Genomic DNA, 26615 nt, shown 5'->3' on the forward strand with positions numbered 1-26615 from the left:
GGTCAAAATGGTCCACTCAGAAAACAGCGGGTTATCCACTCTCAGACTTCAAGTTATAGATGGCCTAGTTCATCAAAGTATGATTTGACCAAGGGAGGATGAGAAATTTAAAAGAAAATGAGCATTAAAAGAGAAGGGCTCATCTGCAGGCTGCTACAGAAAGGTGATCTGAAAATCCAGACAGATCTATGTAAAAAGGCAGAGACCTTGCTACACTACAATACACAGGAAAGAGTATAGTTACAGAACTACAGCAGGTTTGTTCGGGTTATGTTTTATGAGATGCAGGTGCCTATCTAATGATCAGAGTGTACGGTGGTCGTCACTCCTCATGAATGGGTTGGAGTCATCAGCTAGGTAGTAAGCCTCAGAGGCAGCACTCTGCGGGGATGACGAAACTTGCTGGTACAAGAGGCTCTGAGGTGGAGCCGACTCTACCATAGTATAGCCGGCAGAGTGCTGCACAAACAAGCTGTCGGCTTCAGCCGAAGACTGGCCTTGCTCGAACTGAGGGCCGCTCTGTGAAGCAGGGCTGCTAGGTGTTGTTGGGTCAGATTTTAGCGAATCTTTGGTCTCAGAACTTGGTTCAGATATTACACTGCTGTCATCATGGTCATACCTGCGGTCCCGACTCCTACTCCGGCTTCGGCCTAAACTGAAGGATCGCCTTCTTGGCGGTGGGGGACTGTATTTATTTCTAGTGAGGGAAAAAATTCACCACATAATTCAACTTGCTGCTTGTCTATAAAGTGGCATGTTGTCGACATCTGACAAGCATTTCACAATCTTAATTGTTACATACACTCAAGTGGTGTATCAATGACATCAATAATATGTGAGTAGACTTTCACGACAATCAAATTTAAAGACTTATAAAACGCACACTTTCAGTCTTAAAAATATACAACATTAAACTAAAACCATTTATTTAGCAAATCTCTAGAGACACAGCTTATTTGATCAAACAAAGGGATTTAAATACTTTTGATTTGCTCACAATCACATCAAGAACTTTGCACTATTGCAATACTCTTAATATTGTCCACATTGGCAAATTAAATAAAACGCTCATTGAAAACCTCTCACCATACCAATATTTGTTAAACTAGATGTGTTCCAGCTCCTGCCCACCTGCTCTTTTTATGACCCCTTATAGCCCCATTAGCTGTATCTTTTTTTGTCATTTTTTTTTCAATGCGACGAAAATGTTTTTCAAACATTGGCGATAAACGCACAACATAAATCCTCACAACTTAATAATTTAAAGGCGGAGCCTCCCTTTAAAAGGACGCCAAGGTATGGCGGCGTTCATTGTGTAAGTGGACACCAAACAGGCAACACGCGGGCACACACTCCAGAAAATGCCACTTTTTAGTTTTCCCCGGCCGTAAAAACACAGACAGACTGCCAAGCGGTCAGCGTGAAGTTACTGCCGATCGAACTCTGTGGTTATATTCAAAGTCTAACGCAACTGGAAGACAATTTTTTAGGAAATTTGTGCGTTTGTAGTGGGGAATCAATGACTGTTGGCTATTGGAATCGACCGTCAATCAAAAGCTTGCATAAACTCTGTTTACATGATTAGCAAAATGTAACAAAAGGTTGAGATCAGTTTGTGTAATTAATGTTATAGTAATCAAACATCGTACTGGCCATGTGTTTGACTGGGAGGAGAACCCCACTAATGCGAGAACCTGGGATTGAAAAGTGCGGCTTTACGTTGCAACTCAAATATTTCCGCCACATATACACCCTTACGTACGTGTTAAGCTCCTAAATTTAGTTGAACAAATCCATAGCCAATGACTGAAATATAAATGACATTTTCAAAGACATTACGGCTTCATAACGGGATTTCAAAACATCTCCACAGTGATTGCATGGTACCTTTTTGTAAACAATATGCAAATAAATATAGCCAATGGGGCTTTAATTATACATTCAGGATAGCCTTTCTTTCACTCAAACTAAGAATCCCAACCATGCTTGTAAGAGGCACGTCAAGAATGAAATACCTGCACAAGTGCACAACAATTGCAATTCATACTTACATCTCCATGCTGCTTACTCTACTGTTTTGACAATGTTCATCCGTCTTATAATGGCAATGTTTGTGCACCACAAGTTTACAGTCTACGGAAATAATGAGGAATAATACAAACCATAATTACTTATCATGTCCCTGGTCAGATGACAGTTTATCTGAAGGAAATACAACAACACCTGAAAGACCTAACAGTTTCTATTTGCCTTGACCTGTCCATGTGCTTATGTATACTGTACATTCTCACATGCTGATACTGTTGTTTCTGATATCAAAAGTCCTTAAATATACTAAGTGCGGCCTCTTTCTAAAATGTGGTTCAAACTCTGAGGTTGATTTGCCAAGACATGATATCTTCTGTTCTGCATGTTATTGCAGCATATCCATATACTGGCCAATTTGAAAATGGCCAGATCACGTGGATATAACAATTAAGAAAAGTTAACAATGTAATGCCCTTTAAGTAAGGTGCATGTCTTAAAGCAGTAAATCACACCCAGTGACAGGTGTACCACAAGATTTCAACCAGTTCACAAAGTACATGTGCCAGTGATAGCAAGTGTGTTATTGAGCGAACTGGTCACAACATAATGATACACCAGTTGCAGAGGTGGTTTATTGCTGTTAAATGAATCATAATATATATTGAATTTACAATATGAAAAGTTAAAACAATAATTTTTTGTCACTGAGTTTGCACAGGTTCAAACTGTGCTAAATCACTAATATACCACTCTTATTTTCACGTCTCCACCAATCAGATTGCTGTATTTGCACAATCAATACACTGGTATGGTACAATAATGAGTATAGTATGCATATGCAGATGTAATGAGAATGATTCATTATGGAAGATGAAAATGTATGAATCTTGAATTATCCACTCTACAAATTAAAAAAGTATCAGGTTGCAATAAAAGACAAAAGAACTTCACCTCTGCATTGGTATCCCTGCTTTCCCATCCGCCTTGCCAAGGTTTTACCACAAACTTCACACGATACATTACTGGTGAAATGTGTGGCTACAAAACAGTGATCATTATAAACATGTAGTTTGGTGCCTTTGAGTTCATATTTACGAGTTTTTGCAAGGGCTGCAGGTATAAGGTAGTGTCTGTGGAAAAAATCATAATAACAGAAACATTACACACGATTTACTTACATGACTGCTTGAACCCTTTTGCTCCCATTTTTCTTTCTACGGGTCCAACTTTGCCATAGAAAACAATGAGATTGGTTCAAACTGCAGTTCCAGGCATAAAAGGGTTAACAGTTTAGCAACCCTAAATTTCCAGTGCAAAATTAAATTACTACAGTTGCCTTGACTGCTGGAAAGTTCAGCTGAGATTGCACATATATTCAAAAAATGTGAAGGAGTAGAGGCTTAAGGTGGCTGGAAAGGCTATTTTTGCACCAATTTTTCTCAGAGTTAATGTCAAGTTCACAGTGTTAGAATCAAGATATTTAGTTCAAATTTTCAGGATAACTCCCTTAGTTTATACTTTCTCTAAAGAATATAAAAATTGTATATTTGCAGCCATGATTTTGAAATATGACACCTGTAAATATTAAAATTAATTTTTCATATTTTTTTACATATTTGAATTTAATAATACTTTGATAGTATTAATATTACCAAATAGTAATAAATCGTTGACACTATTAATTGTAAGATTTGTACGGCAGGATTTGTAAATAAAATTTGTTTTTATGATTTTACATGGGTTTACATATCAAAAAATTATTAAAAATTCTTTCAAATTTCAAAATGTGATTTTTCAAAAAGTACTTCAAATACAGGGAAATTGTGCCACACTAATCTTATCTGTAACCTTGTTAATAGGCTGTAAAAATTCCATGTCCATATCTCATTTCAAAGGTTGGATTAAATTGGTATATAATTATGTAGGAAAACTGTTATTCTGTCAAAAATATTGAAAACAAGCCATATTTGCATCCCTCTTTTGAAGTCACAGAGCAGTCTTTTTGGTTAATCTCACTTTTGACACCTCTTTGACATTCAAAGAATCTAAAAATGCATTTACAATAGCAGTCACTCACTCTGAATGCAAGCACCGCCTTGTCAAACTTTCCTGAAAACAGCAAATAATGACTTTCCCTTTTCAAACATTTTATTAAAAGCTAGGGGACCTCTACCATAGTTAATACACTAAGGACTCCCCAACTTCTTCTTATTTGGTCAGTTTTTCAGAAGTTTCAACAGGCTATAACTCTGCAATGCCTTTGTGCCCAAATGTCTATTTTTTTTTTATTCCACAGAGAATGTTGACTACTTTTATATTTTAATAGTTTTGTTGAAGTTTATAACTGACGCTCTAGCCTTTCCAACCACCTAAAAAAATACATAGACAGATATGAAAAGACTCACTTTATGCGACCATTTTCAAAGGTTTCAATTACAAGAGTGGAGTACTCGTTTGGAGTATAACTGAGTAGTGATCCCCGACTGTTCGTTGATCTTAGACTGCTTGTGTCGCTTCTTCCTTCGTGTCTGTTATTGAGGGAGAGTTCACCTGGAAAACAGGAAGGAAAACTCGGTTTTAGTGTGAATTCTTGTGATACTTTTGTAGCCTTTTAACCAGCCCGGTCATGCTTAGTGACAATACTCCACATACATGTAATCCCTGAATGCTTTTCCACCAAAAGCAGAGGGGAACATAATACAGTATATTATGTCTGTTTATGTATAACTTGTTTTCCATAAAAAATGTGTTATGTTTAAAAGAATCTGAGAGCAGCAACCAAGGATGCAATACATTCATGTCCCACAAGTTGCATCATTCTCTGTCTCTATGGACATTGGAAGAACAGAGGTAAATGTCACCGAAATCTGTTTTTACATTAGCGGTTTATGAGGAAATGTCCATGATTGATGGAGACAGAAATTCTGGATAGACTAGTAAAAACTTTATTTTCAGTAGAATTCATGCAGAAGGACCTGTATTCCCTCAGAACTATAAAACCTGTATCATCTTATAGTAGCAGGCTGCAAAACATCGCCAGTATGTTTGAATACACACAATCATACAGAAGAATAGATTGTCCATGAGAGTTATAGGAATGATAATTTTGGTGATCAGAAGAAAATCCACCCACGTACCAAATCTCAACAAATAAACAAACAAAAAACCACCTTATTTTGAAAAGTAATACATGTATACAAATGACAAAGCACTGACTTACAGTTATGATCAGGGAAACACACGTATAACATTGGGGAATAAACAAACTGTTGGAGAAACTTACAGAGACTACCTTGTAATTTTTCGCTTTGTGTTAGCTCACTACAATTTATGAAATCTCTCTCATTAGAAGCAAATCTTTACTTTCATGCAAATGTCGACCATATCTTTCCATGGAAAAAAATTACCTTAAAGCTTACTTTGTTTAATTTTACCACATAAGCACCAATTAGTCTCTCCTTAACCCACACAAAATGGCTACCAAAGTCTTAACTTATATACTACTATACTGCAGAAAAAGGGATTAAGGGTGCTTGTGCAACAAGATTTCATGCATGGCAAAACAGATGCAGTTGGCACATAAACTATCCTATTCTTGAAGCAATGGCAAGAGCTCTAATGCACCCGTTGAACAAAAGCTGCTACAAAAGAGCTTACAACTGATGACATTGTTCTGTTCATCATCTAAGGGAGAGAAATGTGCTTACATGCAAACACAGATATAAACAGAATTAGTCAGTTACCATGGGAAATCAACTGCCGTGCAGGTGGATGAGCCAGCAATGCACATTTGACGATATGAGAAGCAGCATCATGCACTTGCCTTTTGAAGAAAGCACCAAGATGATGATAATGTTCCAACATTTGGTATAAAAGCAAACTGATGATGCATTGAAAAATGAACACAAGGAATATGAAACGAATGTGATAAAGAAAAACAAGTAAAGGGAACTGGACAGGAAATGCAAACACAAAATATGTAGTAATGGAACAAAACTGCCATCTTGCAATATTATTTGATTACTTTTGTGTCACATGGCATATTTTACTTTATTTGTGACTGAATATCCTAATTTCATACATTAATGTTCGTCTCCTGCCCCTCTGCCATACACTCAAATCAACATGATCAGATGTAATATAAATCTTTCAGAGTAGAGATAACACTGTACTAAATTTACTGTTAACATTATAATGCCATGCAGTAATTTTTTTAAAGGCACAATACAATAGGCAATTCATGGTGCCAGGCGCTTGCCAAACAACGCAGGGGGGAAGATATAAAAAAGAATAAAATTCACCTTCCATTCAATACGCAAGTCAAGATAATAATCATTTTTTGGGATTATGTCAAGTGATTTATCAAGATTTTTATAATACAGTATGAACTATACTATGGATATTTCAATTCCTCAGACATTGCTGTAAATATCTTGCAGGGTAAGAAAAAATTAGTCAAGTGCTTTGCATGTTGAGAAGTTTTTAACACGCAATAAGTTTGGCCCTGATACAACATTAGCTCTATGTTAATGTGTTATATGCAAATTAATACATCTATACTTTTAGGAGATTATTGTAATATGGTACAGCAAGAAAGCTCTACATGTACACCAATATTAAAGAACTGTTAACATGCTTGTCAAATTTGTTTCATTCTGGGACTAAGTGTCTTTTCACAATTTGCAAGTGCTGTACTTTATAATATATTGCATGTGATAAGATACCAACAATGCTGTAGCAACAGTGATTATAATATTTTATGTTTCATAAAATTGTCAAGCAGATTTTCCCACTTTTTGACATAAAATCAACAGTAGTAAGTATTTCCCTATTCTTTAACCTTGACATGAACTTGATACTTTTGTTGGCTGACTCTCTAGAGTATCTTTGTCCGGTGTGACATTCTATCCTGCCCAGATGGTTGTTAACAGCAATAATCTTGAGTCCACTCCTTTCTCTTTCCTTGTTTGAGTAGCAAACACTGTGATGTCGTAGATGAGGATGCTGGTAGCTTATGTAGGCAAGGTCACCACGTTCTGGCAGTATTCTGTAACAGCATCACTATCTGTCTGACCTTTATGGAAGTGGCGACTGGACAACATTCAGATCTGCCGGGGACACGAACTAATTCTGACACACATGTGAAGTGGTTAAAATGACATTTATTTCTACAGTAAAGAAAACTACAACTTAGAATGTCTGCATGACAAAACAATGAGGACTGCATGAGTTAAAATAGAAAAGCCATTACAAAATGATTACCGTGATCACTAATACAAGACGATCGTAAAACTAATTAGTACTGAAGCTCTGTGTTCACAAAGTGTTATTTTCATTGCCAATATGAAAAAACATAAGTTCCAGAAGGCTAACTATGGTATAGTATTTCTCAAAGAATTCTGCATACATCAATCACGGATTTTGTTGCATCTTCATGATAGCCAGTCTTTGCAAAGACAGCAATAGATTATCCTCATCCTTATCTCTTCAAATAGGCATTTTCATGACTCCAACACTGCTTATTATCTCAAAAGCAGATTGTTGAAGTAAATATTTAATTTCTCATATATTTTGATGAACAATACTTGAAAACAACCATTGCAGGAAAATTCCTCACCTCTGTAATGAAATGTACTTTATGACTTCAATTGAAAAATATGATCATACAAAACGACCACAAACGATGTTAAGCTAACATTTTTTACCCATGTACTCTTACATAAATTGCCTGATATTGGCTATGAAATAATATGGACACTGGATAATATAATAGATTTGTATTTTCACTGAAAGCTGAAAAACACACATAATTTCTATCCTGCAGTATTATGGTATCCCTGACTCAACTGCGAGACAACTGCTATGAAGGTAGTCTTTTCACCTTAAGGTAAGCAAGTTTTTACAAACAATATGTTCACTAGTAACACTCACTGAACAGACTCTGAATGGAATACAGAATAATACAATATGCAAAGTCAACCACTCGAAAACAAAATGTTCTGTCATGGGTATTGACTGCCTTTCCTTTTCTGTGTTATTCATACACATATGCACTTAATGGGAATACTGAAACTGAATGATGCATATGTTTTCAGAAGGGATTAATAAACTATTCTTAACACTTGCTGGCACAGTGCTATCACTCTATATCATTGACCTCTGAAACTACCCAAGCACATATTATAGCTAATGATGGTCATAGCACCATTATATAAAATATTTGAAGAATTTAACGACTTTTCTGTTTAAAAGACTGAATAAAATCCCTAGAATAGTAAACATCGTTTTGGTACCCTAATAATTAAATATTGCTTTAGGCCTATAAAAACACAATCCACCACCTTACTTTTTATAAGATTAAATAATAAATATTCAAAATTGTCCTTCCTAGGTACTGGTCAAGCAATTAATCAATTAATACCCTGATGTGAATAAGTTAGACCTTAAATATTGTTATTATATTATAAGCCTTAGGCATTGCACTTTAGCAGATTATTGTCTATTGTGAAATACTGGCATTTGTTTGGCAAATACTCGGAATTGTTTGTACAATATCTAGAAAAGCATCAGACAAAATACCAAGCATTAGTTCTCTGAAAATAACTATGGTTTTTCTATATTCTGGCCAAACTAGAATTGTTTCAAAAGCAGAAAATTAAAATCTTGTTTGTACCTTTTTCTTGCAAATTATGTATTCTGATCTTACTTATTGTCAGCTAAAGATACAAATTGTTTTTCACGTTGGCAGGATGTATTTCAAGTACGATCTGGCTCTTGTCTCTATGAGCTACCTCTAAAAAAACACATATACAATATATGGCTTACAACTTTCAAATTATATTCATATTAGTCTAGCATGAAATCACTGATTTTATTGCTCTTGCATATTAATTAACTTGCATCCACATTGGCTGTTACAATACAATTATCTCTGAATTCCTACTCTGGAGTCACTTATTCTAAACCATTATAAATCTACAAAATTGTTGAGGAATGTATTTGTGCTTCAATAGCCTATCGTGACGGTCTCAGCAGTAGGGTCATTGCCTTGCCTAACAGAATCTATGCACTTAAAAACCTCTTCTTTATGCATACGACCATGTTAACGGCTATTAGTCACTCTCAATATTCACTATACAGCAACTTGAATTAGCAGTTTACTATAGTTTCCTTCAATGGTTTTTCTCTTTAAACCTGATGAACTTCAGCATATTACATCAAATTGTCAGACAGTGAATTCATTGGGATTCACATTTCATTTAGCAGTTTATCACTTATAAAATTAAACCCTTTCACATCTGGAATTTGAACCAATTTTGTTGTTTTTCTATGGTCAAGTTGGACCTCTAGAGAGGGAAATGGGGTGAAAGGGTTAAAGTCTTTAAACGTTTAAGGCGGCATGTAACCCTTCATTTGCTAAAAATCATGAAATAGCAGTTCCATTGGGAACATACTTGGAAATACATCGGTGGTAAAACTTAAATGTAGGTAGTATTCTCGTCACAATTATCCACTTTCATGCATACAAGTTACAATATTTCTACAGTTGTATAAAACACTCTACCAAGTAACCTGCTTATCATTTTTGGTAATGTGGAACTAAGTGATATTTATGAATATCTTTGGTTCTATTGTGTAAGTGGCTAGAATTAAAGAATACAACATATGATATATGAATGGGTGAAATAATGAATGTTTTACATCTTTTCCCAAAACAAATTGCACTATATTGAAATTCTCTTATCAAATAAATATATACGTTGAAAATTTTAACTACACATAAGTCGGATTACTGAGTCACATGTCAACATCTTAAGTCTACATAAATACTTAATATGTATGCTTCCTTTCATATGGTGGGCTTGTATTGCACAAGATGATCAAACCAAACGCTCCGACTCTGAAAAATGAAATTATTTACAATACATGTCTCTCTTTATGCAAATTTACCTTGTAAATCTTTTTGAAAAGAATATGGCTGACAGTCAATTTGCTATACCCAATTTTCCTTTAGTAGTGGTTATGACACGTAGCAGATGGGCCAAGCAAAGCAAAGAACTACTCTATGCAGACCTAAGACTTATAGAAGACTACAAGCTTGCAACTTTGGTAAAGAGATATATCTGCTAAGTGTCATTTCTCCAAACAGAGCATGCTAATTACTTCTGAGAGGATAAAACAATGCATCTCAGAATGTACGTTTCATAGTGATGACAGGTGCATTGCCAGTATGCTTGACTTTACCTCAAGCAGCAATACATGAAGTAATCCATCAAGTCTCACTATAGGATCATTCCATTATTCTGCAAAAACTGGGATGAGATGGATGAACAGACAGTGGCATCAAACAAGGGGTGAAAAAAGACAAGACATACATTACATAGATCTTTACCACAGCACAGAGTCAGATCTTTCACAGCGATGGAATGGATGTATAGGCAAACATGATGTAACAGTATTTTACCCACAACTGTCATTGAAGGAAGATTCTGAGGTACTTTTTAACACCAGGGCTAAACCATGCGACACAAAAAAGGGTGGGAAGTGGGGATCAGTCAGACATATTTATGAGGTACCTGCACTTGCTGATCTTGCTGTCTTTGTGCCAGGAACCTGAAGAGTGTCTTTTGGCTTTGCTGGTAAAGTGTGTGATTTATCGTCTTTGGCAAGATCACTCTGTGAAGAGCTGTGTCGTCGCTTGTCTTTGTCCTTCTCTTTGTCTTTTTTGCCAAAGCTGAAAAACCTTCGTTTACTTCTCTGGGGTGATGTGCCTAGGGTAAGGGGACAAAGAAAGAAACAGGTAGGTTTGATTAAAGAATGAATAAACTACCAGAAATGTGCTGCATCAACATTATCTGATAACCTAGTATTACATTCAATGTTCATAACATTATTCATGTCACACTTTATTGCTCATTTTCTGGAGAGAAAAAAGTCAGAACATATTGTGAGGTCAAAATATGCAATTTTGCCAGTACATTATAATAATACATATAAAGTCAGTAAATTCATCTTGCGACATCACTCCTGTCACTGTAAGTACAATGATTACATCAACCAACGCCAGACTTCTCAAGCTACATTACTGCAAATTTAGTTCAATCACATCGACTATCAAAAATACTGGCATTTTCACAGCACATAGTCCTTCCTACCTCTACTCTTCCGGCTCTTTGGGCTTGGTGTTGGACTTGGAGTTGGGCTGGGACTTGGAGGTTGTAATTCATCCACGGGAGTCTGCAATAAAACCATGCAAGTGCAACATTGGCCATATGCAAATCTTTCTTGAAGTATAAATCTTCTTAACGTAAGTTTATGATGGCTAGTTGCTATACATTCTCATTGATCAAGATCTGGGAAATAGCAGAACCTTTTTCAACACCTTCATAAACACAGTATTCCCTCTGAATTCATCGAATTGTATAATTGTCTATCAGTTGCTGTCACAGTAAAGTTGTTTTTGCTCTATCTTTTGCATATTAACACGATTTCTCATAATGTTATGTGCTACACTTGCTGTCTTTGTACATGGATGCTTTGGCTTTTTTAAAGATCTACTTATTTAACAGTCAATGGATTGTAAGTGGACATTCATTGGGCAAAGCATTGTCAATGTGTATGGATCATCACTGGAATACACACAAATGTGTCTTCAAGAATGACACTCACTTTTTCTTCATAAAATGCAACAAGGTCTTTGAAAGCTGCAGATCACTTTTGCGTTGTGAATGCTATTTCAGTGACAAAGATCATGAGGCAACAAGGTCTTTGAAAGCTGCAGATCACTTTTGCGTTGTGAATGCTATTTCAGTGACAAAGATCATGAGGTAATAATGCAAGCTGCTTTGTTTCAATAAGAATGGCAGCTATGTGAGGGAAAATTTCATACCAGAAACATAAAACAAGTAAATTAAGAGAAATCAGATGTTCAGCAGCCATCAGAATGGGACAAAATCAGGCTAACCCAGAACTCATCAGTTACCTAAAGAGATTGTGGTGTGATATTGCTGTTGTATGCATCAAATTGATTCTACTGTTGGAAGAGGTACCAAAAATGAGAGATTGATTTATGGGATTGAATGTGAAATTTCATTAGCCAGTCACTGCAAATTTGCATCTATCCATACTGTCGGTATAAGGTGAAATATGCCCATTAATGTGTGGTAAATACGGCAAATCAGCTATGCTCATTTGTAGAACATCAGTAACTCAATTTTTTTCATGGCAAATCTATTTACTGCCTAATTTTCCTAATGTTCACTGTCAAATTTTATCTCTCCGTGTTCACAAACAATATTCCTCGAAACACTTGGCATCTTTCAAAAGATCATGGTGTTGCAAAATGTGTGACATTAGGATATAATTGATTGCCTTAGTGTGTCACAAGTGAACAGCATTTGCCACAGGTACGTTTGCTGTTCATCTATACTTAGGGACATTTATATGATATATGTATATACTTTACACAATTAGGATCTCAAGGGCAAGCAGGAAGCCATGGGTAGACACTTTTACCACTATCCTACATGGTAGAGTGGGCTTGTTGGTGACAGTGACTACCTTCCTCACAATAACCCACTAATTAACCTTTGAGTGCTGTAATTTTTCCCGCCAAAATTTCAGCGCAACATTTTACCAATTTTTAGCTCATATTTGGTATTTATTTACAAATTTTTCTGTAATTTTCTGATAATTTTGGATGAAATGGACATCACATTTCATTGGCTACAGTTTTTCACCCAAAATTTTGGCAAAAATCTGAAAAAATTTGAATGGGGCGCATTTTATAAAGGTGACAAAAATGACTTTGGCGCTCAAAAGGGTTAAACATGGTGTGGCATATGGGGTAAAAAATGCCCAACTTACATTTTGGATCCAAGACAGGACTGGAAAAATGGTCAACCCAAGCATCAATGATTTTTGATAACCCTCGATAGTTTTTTGAACATGCAGAAGGTAAGACAGTTCATGTATGATGATTATATCGATGAGTGTGAAAAGGAGAGGAAATATTGAAATTTTTGACATCATGGACAAAAAATTGGCAAATATTGGTAACTGTACAAGATGAGAAGTCAGCATTGGCCGCAATGTTGCCATCTTGTGCTCAGCAAAACCACTCACATACCATTGATAATTGCTAGCTGTCAGTCCATTGTGTCCAAATTTCATCATTTCCACCTAATTCATATACATTGACATACTCATTATCATACATAAATCAATTTGACTGTCATAGCATCTGCATGTTAAAATATTCAGTGGTATATGAGTGTTTTTTACTATAATAATGTACATGAGTACGATGCAAGCACATGGTGCAAGTTTAACGTCTGGGAAGCCACGCTGGCTGCCCAATCCTGAGTTCAACCATGCTTCTTTGTAAAAATATTGGATAACAATTTTTTTATAATTATATCTTTTGTACACATGCCATAAAGTCAAGATGTTGCTTACTAGTACATCTGACATCTGATAAGTTTTACAGCATCCAATTTATGCCTGTATTCCCATTGCTACATGTATAAAGTATATGCGTTTATGCATTTGCAGAGACAACACAGTAAGGAAACCACTGGAGGCACATAAAAAGCATATGCCGTCACAGACATACCGGCATATGCCTATCTATGCACACACTCAAACACACAGACAACATACCGTTATGGTACATACGTGTACATGTTACCATGTAAGTGACACAGAAAAATGTTTGTGTGAAAGTGAAAGTAGGTTGAAATAATATAAAGCGTGGGTGAGTTATGTGTATGACAAGTAGAAAGACTTTCAAATAAATGAGAGCAAGTTTTGTTGTCATGATACTTAATAGGTTTATCATGATACTTATAGGTAGTTGTGAAGGGACAATCATTATTTTTGACAGCATGGAAGGCCAGATAAACTATATTTTTCTGTCACAAAATTGATATTTGTGCAAACATACAGGTAATTTTTAATCAATGTGGATATGGTACAGACAAATTTAGAAAGTGGCATCTAAACTCTTTCAATGGCAAATCATATATTTGACACTACAACGTTAAACTCACAGACAAAACATTAAAACTGAAACAGAGAAAGCCAAGCATAACAAATAAATGACTTGTCAGCAAAACTTGTGCAAAAAACATTTCTAATCATAAGAAAGTATGCAAACAAAATTTACCTTATCTTCATCCTTATGTTGTCAAGGATACCAACATATTGGGAACAACATAAGGCCATGCAAAAGAAAATACACATAATTAGCTATGTGATCAGCAGTACAGACTTTGAACGGCAGCAAAGAAAGCCTTTCATTTCATTTCATAGCATTCTTCTCACTATTGATACGTATAGTCTGGTTGGGATACGCATAGCGTACTTTTGGGAAACTGCATTGTATACATGGGTTCAACTTGGGCTACTTTTGGGAAACAGCTTTGTTTCTTGTTTTGTCCACAGTCTACTTGGGTTCAACTTGGGCTAACAGCTGTATTGTTGAGGTCTGAACTTTAAAGTTTTTGAAAGTTTGACTAAATTAAATTACTTTTGAACAGCTTCAATATCATAACTACCTGTTAACTATGACTACAGGTACACTCACATGTTACAGTGCACTACTTGGCATTGCTGGGTTAAAATACATCTCATTGAGCATTATCATCATCATCTCTTGTTCAAGTTCATAGACTTTTTCACAGCTCTTTCTACTGTCACTTTTTAAAAACTGTTTTAAAACATCTCTGATCACAGACATTGTTTTATGTGGATTTACATGCAGAAATTTATTATTATTATTATTAAAAATTACTAAACTTATTATCATATCCTATTACTTTGAAGAAATGACAGCTAACTAAATACATATTTACCCAGCTACCAATATATGACTGTTGTGCTTTCATTCTGTTTTGCAATTTCAGAGAGGCAAGTACCATCAAATAAAGTGTCTATATATGTTCGTTGCTTGCTTTTAAAATATTTTCAATTGAACTTTTCATGGTCACTATTTATTTTAAATATGATTTTGATGAGTAGAACTATCATCATATAAATGGGTGGGAAGATTTACATGTCAAGGTCATATGGGAGGAAAGATTTCTGCATTTTAAGAGGCATACACTAGTTGAATGTCTCTATGCATTTATCATTAAATGATAGAAAGTCTTATCTGGATGAAATTTTAGTCTGAATAGAAAGGGTTGAGAAGATTATGTTTTATGATGTTGCTCCATCATGTATGTGTCTTGTACTATGTTCTTTTTTCAAGGTGCCATCGGCAGATTATGGAAAGTTTGCTGAGGAGAAAAAGCATGTATTTTGTTAAAAGGAGAAGATGCTAAAAAAGAAAATTTTCTAAAATCTGGAAAAGATGCAAAGAAAGGAAATGTTTCTAAAGTCTGTGCACAACAAAGGAAGACACACATCACACTTATCCACATGCAATGCACCAATCTAATCTTGTTCATCAATTTCATAAAGCCTCACTATCTGTATGTATTTTTATCACAGTTTTTACGTCAAAATTTTATGACAATGTTGAATTAGGGTTTTGAACAGTTTGTTCTCATCACTAGGGCAAACATCTCATGAACATTGCACATAGACAGAGTACCCTTGACTATGTTTTATTCTAAATTTATGCTAAAACATAGTACATACAAATGACTGCCAAACAACAAATGTTACATACATGACAGGTAATGAGGCCATCTAGCAATATAGCTTATCAACTACAAAACCTGCTAATCTACAAAGCACACACTCTCTTGAAAAGTTGCAAGAATCTAAACTACTTGACAGACAGGTAGTTAGCAAATATGAATTAGAGTAGTGTTTCAAGAAGATGATACACCTCAAAGCCATTGTTCATGTCAGACATACCAGGACATGCCAGTTTGGTTTTTTAGAAAACAGTGCTGTGCATATGTCAAGGTACAGCAATCTACATGAAGAAAGACTGTGCAGAAGAGATGCATCTATTGTACCCGTTATATAAGACTGTAATTTATGCACATCCTGCTTGTTGAAAATCTGTTCACCCTTTCTTCATCTCAACAATTTGTCCCTCCTGCATTTCGACAAAGTGGCCATCATTGACATTTCTTGTAAGTTGTATATGTCATATTATCATATGGTGCATTTCATTAGATTGGTGCCATGACTCAGTGTATGAGACGGACACATCGCATTGTACAAAACAAGCGATTAGCTTAGGTATCACTCACTGACTAACGGCAGTAAACCAGAATGGGGCAGCCACTCTGTCAAGAGTTAAACAATTGATTACATTTTATCTACAATATAGCCGTTTTTACAGTTTCAGTTGAAAACTACACCAAGAAAATGTGTGGTTTTATATTTAGTTTTGGATGAGAAAACCTTTTCAGTACTTCATATCTCAGCTGACTTTGTAAAAAACAGTGACCGGAGTCACAATGTAGTTCAAGTGTTGTCAACTGCTTATCTCTCGGTCCAGACAGAGTGGCTGCCCAATGCTGGTTTACTGTATTTAATCAAATTAATCAATGAGTCGCTGACTTTGAAGTGTGTCATGATACCCTAGCTAGTAATTTGTTTTGTACATGCAATGTGTCCGTCTCATACACAGAGTTGTGGCACTAAAGTGAAATGCACTGTATGCCCCAGTCACAACATTGCTGTTAATTGCACTGGCAACAGGCAAAAACTAACTTCCCTGCTTGCTAAAAATCAGTTCATACATATGCATGAAAAATGAAGGAATGTGTATCATCAAAGCATGTCTGCTCATCCTTTCTTCACTCTTCACTTGCCACTATCAGGTGAGCCAGTGCTACACTGATAACCGCCATTACCTTGATTGAAATCAGACAAGCTTGCTCACAAATGACTTTGTAAATAAAAGATGGCTACTTTGTCCTTTCACTCCTTTCAAAATGACCAAGTCGGAGTAAAATCAACCGTAATGATTGCTATAAATGAGGGAATGTAGAAAGAGTGCCTTTGAGAACAGCAGTCAGGATGCACAGTCTTCAGCGGAATTTCTACCTCTAACTTCCCTCTCTCAGTGGAGGGGAGAGCAGAGAACAAAAACACTTACCCCATACCTGAACTCACATTGAATGATGGGTAGAAAGGCACATTACTCACCCTGGATACTCCCTGTATGATCAAGGTGCTTTTTTTGGTAGGCGTACGTGCTCTCTGGTGCGATTGCTCTGTAAGATGTCGGACTGCAGTGTCAGCGACTGATTCGTCGGTATTATTGATAAGCGACAATTCTGTTCAAAAATTGACAACACCGATAAAAGAAGATTCTTGTCAGAATTTAGGGGGCGCTGGGATGCATGCGGGCCAGCAGAGTTAGAAAGGTACTTACGCTGTAGAAGGAAACAGCAATCCATTCAAAAGTGAAGTAAGTATTTTGAAAGATGTCAAAATGAAATAAAACAACAAAGCAAAGTGTTGTATAACATAAAATTTGAGGCTGAAAATCCAATATCATGTTCCCTGCATATTTATTGGTATTAATAAGAGCCATGACACCGATCAAGAGAACGACAAGCAAGCTAAGGGGACATGCCCCACCTAGAGGCAGCATGTGTGTCAGTAGTCAACAGTTGCTAGGGAATACAGCAAAGTAACACCAAAGTGCACAGTTTCAAAGTCGTGGCACATTCATGGACATTCACTGCAGCTAACCAGATAACGAGAAACGAAAAAGCAACGAGAAACAAAAAAGCTAACTCTTCAATCACCACAGATAAAAGTTAAAAGAGTATGAAGTAACAAAATGGAGGTACCCCTGAACAAATTCAAAAACATCGACAGAGACTTGATAAAAGTTGCATGGTAAGTCTTGCTTTGAATGATCATAAATGTTAAATTGGATGAATAATGATAAGATTGGTAAGTTTACGAAGTTGTAGATCTTATGATAACAGTGTAGCATTTAAACTTCACAAGCTAGCAAACCTGACTTGATCTCAATTACTTGAGCATATATCTCAAAGCTTTTCACGATCACTTGAGGCATCGTACCTTGTTCTGATGCCGACACGCCTGAATCGTTCATACTGGGTGTTTCAGTTCGTTTGGTGATTCCCGGTCGCGAGCTGGCGAAATTGAGCGGCTTCTATGAGTTTGCGACTGATCGTTGATGCTTGCTTTTGTTACTCTGGCAGGAACTTCTGTTGGGGAATGGAACCATGCAACCACGATTGGTCTTGTATTCTCAGGTCAAAGTTCAGGCAAGGCTATAAATGTGATCCTCCTTTCAGAGGTCAAAGGTTACACACACAATGGATTCGTGTACGTTAACATACAATTAGTCATTCTGAACATCAACAAATGGTAATGAAATGTGGATGGAATGGTTTCCCAAAAGTGAGTAGTTTACAGACAATACAGATGTAAACCCGTTCATAAAGACATTTAAGTGTAACTCCATCGTTTGTCAATGGTACCGTACAGTCAGACCTCTCTACCGAGAATTTACAAGATGGTCGCAGGACTGTGTGTTTGACAATATTCTACAATGTACATGTGAATACTTAATTCAAATGTGCTGATTCATAGCATGACAGTCTTTTGTACCATTGAAAGCAATGTAGTTGGACCAAACATGGTTATGAAAACAGGTTTTTACATGTACAATTGAAATTAGCTTAAGATCAACGAGCAATTAATACCTATACACTTCGAAAGAATTAAACCAAAGGTACACAACTCTACACCTATGTAATAAATTCCATTTTTGTTCATTTTACTTCATATTTCATTGATAAAATCATCTTCAATTTTTGATAATGCAAAACAGCCCTTTACATTTGATGACTGCATAAAAAAAAGCTGGCATGATGAAAAGGGCAAACAATGGAACTTTTATTATTAGCCAAGATTGATATGAACCTTATCAAGGTCAAACCTCGTTCACAACCATTATGCCAAACAGGATTTTGCCAGCTGGGACACAGACAGATGTTGGTAACCACTGGAAGCATTTGTCTCCTGCATCAGTGGTACAGGGAGTTTATGATCCCTTTGGCAATTATTTGAGAATCTGATCTAATTTAACAGACAACTCACAAACAAAACAAGAAGTGCTTTGTGATCAGGATGCAAATATCACAACAGCTTGTCTTTTCGTCTGCAGGCATGATTTAATTAATTTAGGTGACTATAGTTAATACCAGTTCATGGTGAGTGAGTTATAAAAGCAATTTAAAACCATGAGTTTTTTGCATGAAAGGTGGACAAATATATGGAACAAGCCAAATGATACACAATTCCACTGTAGTTACTATATGTATTTCAAATTGGCAGAACTAGTCTGGTATGCACTTTCAAAAAAAACAGAGGACTGCTAAGAAATACAAACAAATTTAGATGAGCAGTTTTGTACAAATAACAATAAAGACCAGCTATGTTCAACAGAAAATAACACAAGCAACTCTATTGTAGAAGATAGCTATTTTGGAAAAGAGAAGATTTGCTGCTTTAAAGAGTGTACCTGTGTAGTGTGTACACTGAAACTTGATGTTCACCAGGAAGACAAATGGAAATTGAAAAGAGAATAATATTTATCAGGTTTACCTGTGCTTATAAGACTGACATTTTACAATTCTATGATCAATTTCAAACTTCAATTTATGCAATTACTATTTAATCTATTCGACAAATGTACTGGAATTTTCATTTTAAGGCAAACAAAGAATGGACAACCATGCCTTTGAGATAGATCTGATTAATCAAGTTTACTCCTAGGAGAACCTATCAAGGTGCAAATTAAATTTTTCATTGCTTATTTACCTTGCATCAACTCCTTGGTTTAGTGGTCACTGTCCAAGTTAGACGATCTCACTAGAGTTAATTTTTCCTTTCACTTCATATTACTAAGAGCAGATCATGTACTGTGTAGCTAGACTAATTACATCCGCCAATCTGGATTTAACATATTTCTTGTGTCAATGAGAAACTGGTTATGAGGTTCTTAAAACTACCTGCGACTATAACAAATTTGATTGGCTCATTGTAATTAAAAGAACTAATTCAGATATTAACATACAAAGCTTCTTTGTTTAAACAGATTTTGCTACACAAAAACAAGGAATAGATGGTTGTATTATGGTGGTCCCACATAAACTTTGAAATGATTTTGTGATGGTTACGATGCTCACATGAAACACGAAAAAAGCAAAACAAAATGGGAACAATAAACACCACTCAAGACAATACAAAACAACAACTACACAAAACTGCTTGCCTGGAACTTCGAAGAAGTAATCAGTTATGTCTACAGTACAGGTCATGTGTTAGCGCAGTTCAAAGGTCAAAGGCGAGAGATCATTGTAAAACACGCAAACACGGGACAATTGATGGGTAGGGAAGAAGGAAGAAAGAAAAAAGGGGTTAGAAAAAAAAATTGACATTCACAATTATAAAAGGTGAGTAGACTTGTGATAAGAACCCATGCAAATGTTGAGAAACTAATGTAACATAACAATATTTTATGGTCATTTTTTGAGTCAACGACAATGTTATCTTGAAAACAACATGCATTCATGCCAAAACATTTCCATCATCAACAGCCTGAACATTTTCCATGCTGATGGAGACGGCACTGTATTTTTTATTTAACTCATCCAATTAACAGTTTACTCTTAAAAAGTACCATGTAGTTTTAATGAGATGCTATGGAATAACACCCAAAAAACAGTTCCTTAGAAATGTATAAATTAACGTAAATTTCTAGAAAGTCGCTGATACATGTGTTGACCAATCACAGGCAAATGGCAACCATGGGATTAAACCACGAGTAGCATATCCCCTGTGATTGGCAGTGAAGTTAACATTGTGGGACATGCAAGATCCGTTTAGCATACATTAAAACAGAAAAACCCGGAAACCCAAAGAACAGATCACCACTGGTATTGCCTGGATGGGAAGAGGGAGCAAACTTATAAAGGGTCGCTGTTTTCTAGCATGATACGTTTACTGCCAAGCCTTCAGCTGCTGCGTGTTTCTATGAATTTTGCATCTATTAACCAGATCACCCCTATTTCCCGAAAACAGGTCCATAATTCTCCAATGATAACGATGGGTTTGGGCTAAACCATGGGATGAAAGGGTTAGAATGCTACCGCTAATAGGAATAAGATGATCTTTCTGATTTTTGAAAGCACTAGGGTATTGTTTTAGAAGGAATATCCCATTATGAATAGTTAAATTTCTGAAATGTTCTACATGTTTATTTGAACAAAGCTTATCATACAATTACTTCATTTAATTACTTTCCATTTCATATTGGTTTGTGATGTGTTCTACTCTGCTTCTTGGGCATTACAATTAGTTCTATTTTTGTAGATTTTGTTTTAAAAGCTGCACAGCAAAATGATTTCAAAATTGTTATAACTGTTCCTCATTATGACTGAGTGATATTCTTTGCCAGAGAAATTTAATCACAATGACATCTAAACCAAACATAAGTGTGCAATCACAATTTGTATGTACCGGTACAGTGAAGAGCAAATATAAGGAAAAAGAAAGTGGAGAAAAGAAGCATGAACAAACAAACATTTGTTTTAATTTTTTTTTTTTCTTTTTCATAAATTCTGAAAAAACAAAATTGACAGCAGACTAAAGAAAGTGGAGTATAGTTGACAGGGAAGGCATTGTGGTGGAATGGGATTATTAATTCTGCCTACCATTGAGAGAGGGCCCACCTATCTTCCGATCCTTTGTCAACTTTGGGCGTGCCGTTGTGGTGGTTACTGTGGTGATGACAGTCCCTGTTGGGGTGACTGTTCTTTCGGTTTCTACTTTCTTAGTTGGCGTACCTTGGTATTTGGAACGGAGCGGCGACGGCTGCGGGTGGAGCTGGTTGGCGACAGCCTGGGCTTCGGCCGACTCCATGAACAGGAACTGTGTGCGAAAAGAGAAGTCGGCCGCAAGAGGGACACAGATCAGTTAAAAAGAGCATTGATCTACACTTCAAGGTCCAGAAACAGCTGGTCTTCTATATTGCAAAGTCATTGCCATTGAAAAATAGATTGCTGCTTCTGAATAAAATAGTGCATGCAAAATCAGGGCTAAAAGGGATAAAACATCGGTTAGTAAGTTTGTGGTGGACAATGGACAGTAAACAACAGAAGTACCAGTATGTCAATCCTGTTACCTCAACTTTAATAAACATTCTTTATCACACACGTGAAAATAGTATGGATAGTTCTGTCAGACCAGTAGAAAATCAAATTTACAGGTCTGAGCTCCTGATTAACTGACCTATTCACAAACATTTCTATCAAATAAATATGGACTCACTTTTGCACATTTCAAAAAAAATCACCCTCAAGTGGCATTCTTATGAAATAAAATAAGTGAAAGTAATACTGCCCTCTGTAGGTGGTCATAAAAGTATGATTGAATGAACTTGTTGAAAGTTCTACTGCCTTCACTTGGTAGTTCTTAAACAGCTTTTTGATTTTTTTCCCCCAATATAGCGGTTTTTACACAGTTTCATGTTCTACACCTCATGCATGTTGAAACACCTACTTAGCACAATACAGTGTCTCTGTGTAAACTGCACTGTTATTGTTTATGTTTGAATTCTAGTCTGGACCTTAATTCACTCGTCAACAACAACAGTTTGCTAAGGCTGACTTGACAAGCTCAATATTGTATATCTGGATGTGCTTTGGGGAGTAGAACAAAGAAACTATGGTTAATTAAACAAAAAAAATAATAAAAACATAAAATATTAAAGCTACCCTTTAAAAGATAACTTTATTGCAGCAGTTTAAGATTACCTCCAAGGTGATAGATCCGGTTATATTCTTGTCTTGGCTGTATCTTCCTTGTAGTGGGATGATCTGTCGAGTGCTTGGATTTGTACGCAAAGATTCCATGGAGACCACTGCAGTGCCAAGAAACTGATCTGTGAAGGCATTGAAAGATGGAGGAGAACTTCATTCTGTGCAGAAATTCATGGAAGGTTTGCTCAAGGTGTGATTAGCTATATTCCTCATGTGTGGCATGGATGGACAGTAAAGTGTGTTCTCTTCTTTGACAGGTGGCAGAAAAGTTTAACCCTTTTACCGTCATGTTTTGACCCTAACACATTGCTATCGATGCTGTTGGGGGACCTGTCTAAAGAGAATTTGGGTGAACAGGTTAAGAGTTCTAAATGTGAGGTGAGTGAAGCCATTTACCCTTTGCACCCTGACCTTCTTGTGACCTTTGACACAGTGCAAAGCGTTATCCAACAAAGGATGCAATGGATTTAACGACTGTATTATTAGTTTGGACACTCATTGGACACTTTTCATTTTCATACAAAAGCAATACAATGCATCCTTCATTTTGAGATATGATACATATGTTGTACACCAGTGCTTGCAGAATATCATACAGGTTGGCAACCACTGATGGCTTCATGCCTTTGGTTCCCTGTGTCCTTCACACTTCTGTTCTTGCTTTGTCAGGGGAATTTACCACAACTTTAACCCTTTGAGTGCCAAAGTCAACTTTTGTCGCCTTTATTAAATGTACCCCAGTCAATTTTTTTCAGATTTTTGCCAAAATTTTGATGAAAACCTGTAGCAAATGAAGTGTGATGTCTGTTTGGTCCAAAATAACAAAAATATTACGGAAAAATTCATAAAAATTGTTAAAAATGTTGCACCACAATTTTGGAGGGAAAAAGTACAGCACTCAAAGGGTTAATGAACTATCTGAACCTGTTCAACTCTATTTTTATTGTACACATGCATAGTACTTTGGAACAGATGGCCTCTCTAACAAAATCCTCTTAGCCAGAGAATTTTATTTGTTTAATGTGGGCTGTACAACAGAATTTGTGTGTAGTCTTACACCACTCTCCCTGTGCAAACACCTGACTATGCACCAACATAACAGTATACAATGGGACTGTTGACTAAAGGTTGGTGGAGGAAAGTTATGGAAAATGTGAAAACTAACAGTGTGGAAATGTGTGTAAGGCCTTTGGGACGAGAGACAGCCTACTTTTGAGCATACAAATTTCCATCAAAAATTTAGTTCATTATCCTGACACCATGTGAAACATGTCTCTAGCTGAAGACGAGCCACAACTTGAAATGTCAATGAAATGTCAATGAGGGAGGCTCTCCAACCTATTTGCCCAACCTCGGTTTTGTCAATGGGGGAGTTGAACCTCTCCTGATGGAAATGAGGGTGAAGAGGCTTTGAGGGGGCTCACGTGACACCAAATTTGAACACTCCAATGTTTGATCTTTAAATTTATTTTACAACTTTTTGAACTGTGTATGAGGCATGACAGATTATTACAAAAGCTGAACTCATACCTTATACAAAACATGGTTGACATCAAGAAAAGTTCATGACACTTTTTTGGTGCAATTGTTTGTCTTCAAGTTTGAGGATCATGACAAAATTTTGAAATGATTTATGCAATACTGTCACATGATTGGTCTTTGTGAGAAGAAAGGTGGAAAGCAGCACAAAGCGCATTTCAAAACACTTCTGGCAAGCCGTTTTAAGTTAATACAGACTATGTTTTCTTCACTTGGTATTACTGGCTTCAGATATGACTGTCTCTAGTTCCAAACCACCAACTTTCGTCACACACACAGACACTTCAAATGACAATTTAAAGAGTGAATGTCATTGTATGGCACTTTTGGCTCAACAAACTGCTGACTTCTGCTCAATGCGCTATCCACACATAGGTAAACACTGATGACAGGCAAACTAAACTTAAAACCAAAATAAAGTTACATGACTATCGAACTACAGCGAGAAAAAAGAAAAAAAAAGGAAATTGGAAAAAGGATAAAAAGAGATAATGATAAAGTTTAACAAAGGCAGTAGAAGCACAAAATAGGAATACAAAACACTGAAAGGGAAACCACGACAACATCTGATTTTTGTGTGAAATGGAACTTGCCATAATTGGTGGTTCGTTTCCGAATGTATAGTTTAGTTCGCAGCCTATCCAGCATGTCCACAGAAACCGACACTTGCCCAAGGAAATTGTCTACTGTAGAGCGTTAGCAAGCCAGTTGGGAAGAGAGAAAGAATGGAAAGAGACAGGAATGGGAGAGGATTTGAGATTAATGAGTGACATAAGGAATGTTGAGGGCTTGAAAATTGTACAGCTCCAAGATTCTACGTTATAGTAACCTAGGGTCTTTTTTTCAAAATTTTAACCTAAGGGTCATGTATGCTAATTTTCTAGATAGCTCCCTCTAGTGTTCAAGTAGATATTTGCTATTGTTTACCATTTTACAAATGAGACAACCTTGCACAGACTGACAGAGAATTGATGTAGCTCAGAGTATAATTACACTTTGTGGCTCATCATCTTTTGGACATATTTTACCTGTCGCCCTGGGGATCTTAAATTAAATTAGCAAATTCATGAAATATTTCTACGTATTTTTTGGCGATCTTTCACCAAGCTCATGCTACACTGTATAAATTGTAAACCTATGCAAAGGTTTTGTAACAAACTTCTAGATTTTACTTTGGAAGTCTAATCTGACATGAAGGACAGCCTATTAGGTATTAATTTTGGGGATAGATAAGATCAGATATGGATTTCATCTTCACATTTTGAAATATGTATTGATATGACTTATAACAGACAAATGCTTATTCGAATTAACAGTATACAACATTTACGTTTTCATTCTATAAGTTCCTCATTAACTTTCTGAAACTCATCCCTGGTGCGCAACTTGAACAAAAATCTTGGAAGTGTAAAGTTTTGAGCCGTTTTATGGTCATTTGAATAACACACAAATGACAAATGTTAGAAACACACGGAAAACAACACAAACCTAGACAGACTTCAATGGGTGAGAGGCATTGTGGGAAGTGTGATTCTTCATGGGATAAAACAAAATCAGACAGGGCAGGATAGGATATAGCATGCAGCCCTGACCCAGCCATGGTTTGCTTTAAAATACCAGCAGGCAAGCCACTTGGCATGCAATGTCTTCACACACAGCCACAAGCAAATCTGTCACAACAGAGCTCCTCATTACATTACACTCTTTGAGAAAACTATTGGCTTCATTTTACTTTGTTTTTTTTCTCATTTGAATAGCTGTCCTTGAGAGTAGTGAATTTTATCAGGATTCCAAGTCAAGATAATAGTTTCCCACTTTTAATGCAATTACATAGCAGAACAGTGGGAATAAAGCGCTGGAATTCTTAACCCTTTCACCCCAGTTCCCTGTGTACAGGTCCAACTTTACCATAGAAAACAATGGATATGGGACAAACCATGGTGGTGAAAGGGTTAAATTAATGGAATGTGTGAAACCTACGTTTCAAAACCTTAGCAAAAACACTGTTAATTTCTGTCTGCTGCAGAATACTGGAAACACACAGCAAACCAATTCCCTATTCTGCAAGTTGCCGAGTCCATATGTGAGATCTCCATCATAAATATCACTCTACACCTAGAAATCTTCTTTTAGAATGATTACGTCAAGTTGGGCAGGTTTTCACATTTCCATGTTTAAACTTGCACCTGCTGATTCAATACTTTTTGAACTAATATCTGTCAAACTCAACACATAAATAATAATCTGTGCTTGATTTTAGATGACAGTTCA

The 26615-nt window shown here is 36.2% G+C and overlaps 2 protein-coding genes across 19 annotated transcripts in view; both read right to left on the reverse strand.

The window, feature by feature from the left end:
- Window positions 1-26615, reverse strand: part of LOC139129534 (phospholipid transfer protein C2CD2L-like) — a 78358-nt gene that overhangs the window by 5801 nt on the left and 45942 nt on the right. For 2 of the 18 annotated variants that reach the window (XM_070695185.1, XM_070695182.1), the window contains exons 9-18: window positions 22800-22927; window positions 21831-21915; window positions 18034-18182; window positions 17134-17210; window positions 11184-11265; window positions 10605-10799; window positions 4434-4578; window positions 2980-3158; window positions 2052-2133; window positions 620-697 (exon numbers count right to left, since the gene is read on the reverse strand). In XM_070695185.1, the coding sequence (XP_070551286.1) occupies window positions 18064-18182; window positions 21831-21915; window positions 22800-22927 (332 nt within the window). In that variant the 3' untranslated portion in view covers window positions 620-697; window positions 2052-2133; window positions 2980-3158; ... (3 more) ...; window positions 17134-17210; window positions 18034-18063. Of the gene's footprint in view, window positions 1-619; window positions 698-2051; window positions 2134-2979; window positions 3159-4433; window positions 4579-7170; window positions 9929-10604; window positions 10800-11183; window positions 11266-14194; window positions 14207-17133; window positions 17274-18033; window positions 18183-20257; window positions 20288-21698; window positions 21916-22799; window positions 22928-26615 lie in introns of those variants that run through there. The other 16 variants (XM_070695173.1, XM_070695172.1, XM_070695179.1 and 13 more) reach the window with 15 other exon arrangements.
- Window positions 304-11280, reverse strand: LOC139127344 (uncharacterized). Its single transcript, XM_070693262.1, has 4 exons — window positions 11184-11280; window positions 10605-10799; window positions 4434-4578; window positions 304-697 (listed from the first exon to the last, which is right to left on the reverse strand). The coding sequence occupies exons 1-4, from the start codon at window positions 11278-11280 to the stop codon at window positions 304-306; spliced, it is 831 nt and encodes a 276-aa protein (XP_070549363.1).

The sequence above is a fragment of the Ptychodera flava genome, chromosome 3, assembly GCF_041260155.1.
Source record: "Ptychodera flava strain L36383 chromosome 3, AS_Pfla_20210202, whole genome shotgun sequence".
NCBI classification, from domain to species: Eukaryota; Metazoa; Hemichordata; class Enteropneusta; family Ptychoderidae; genus Ptychodera; species Ptychodera flava.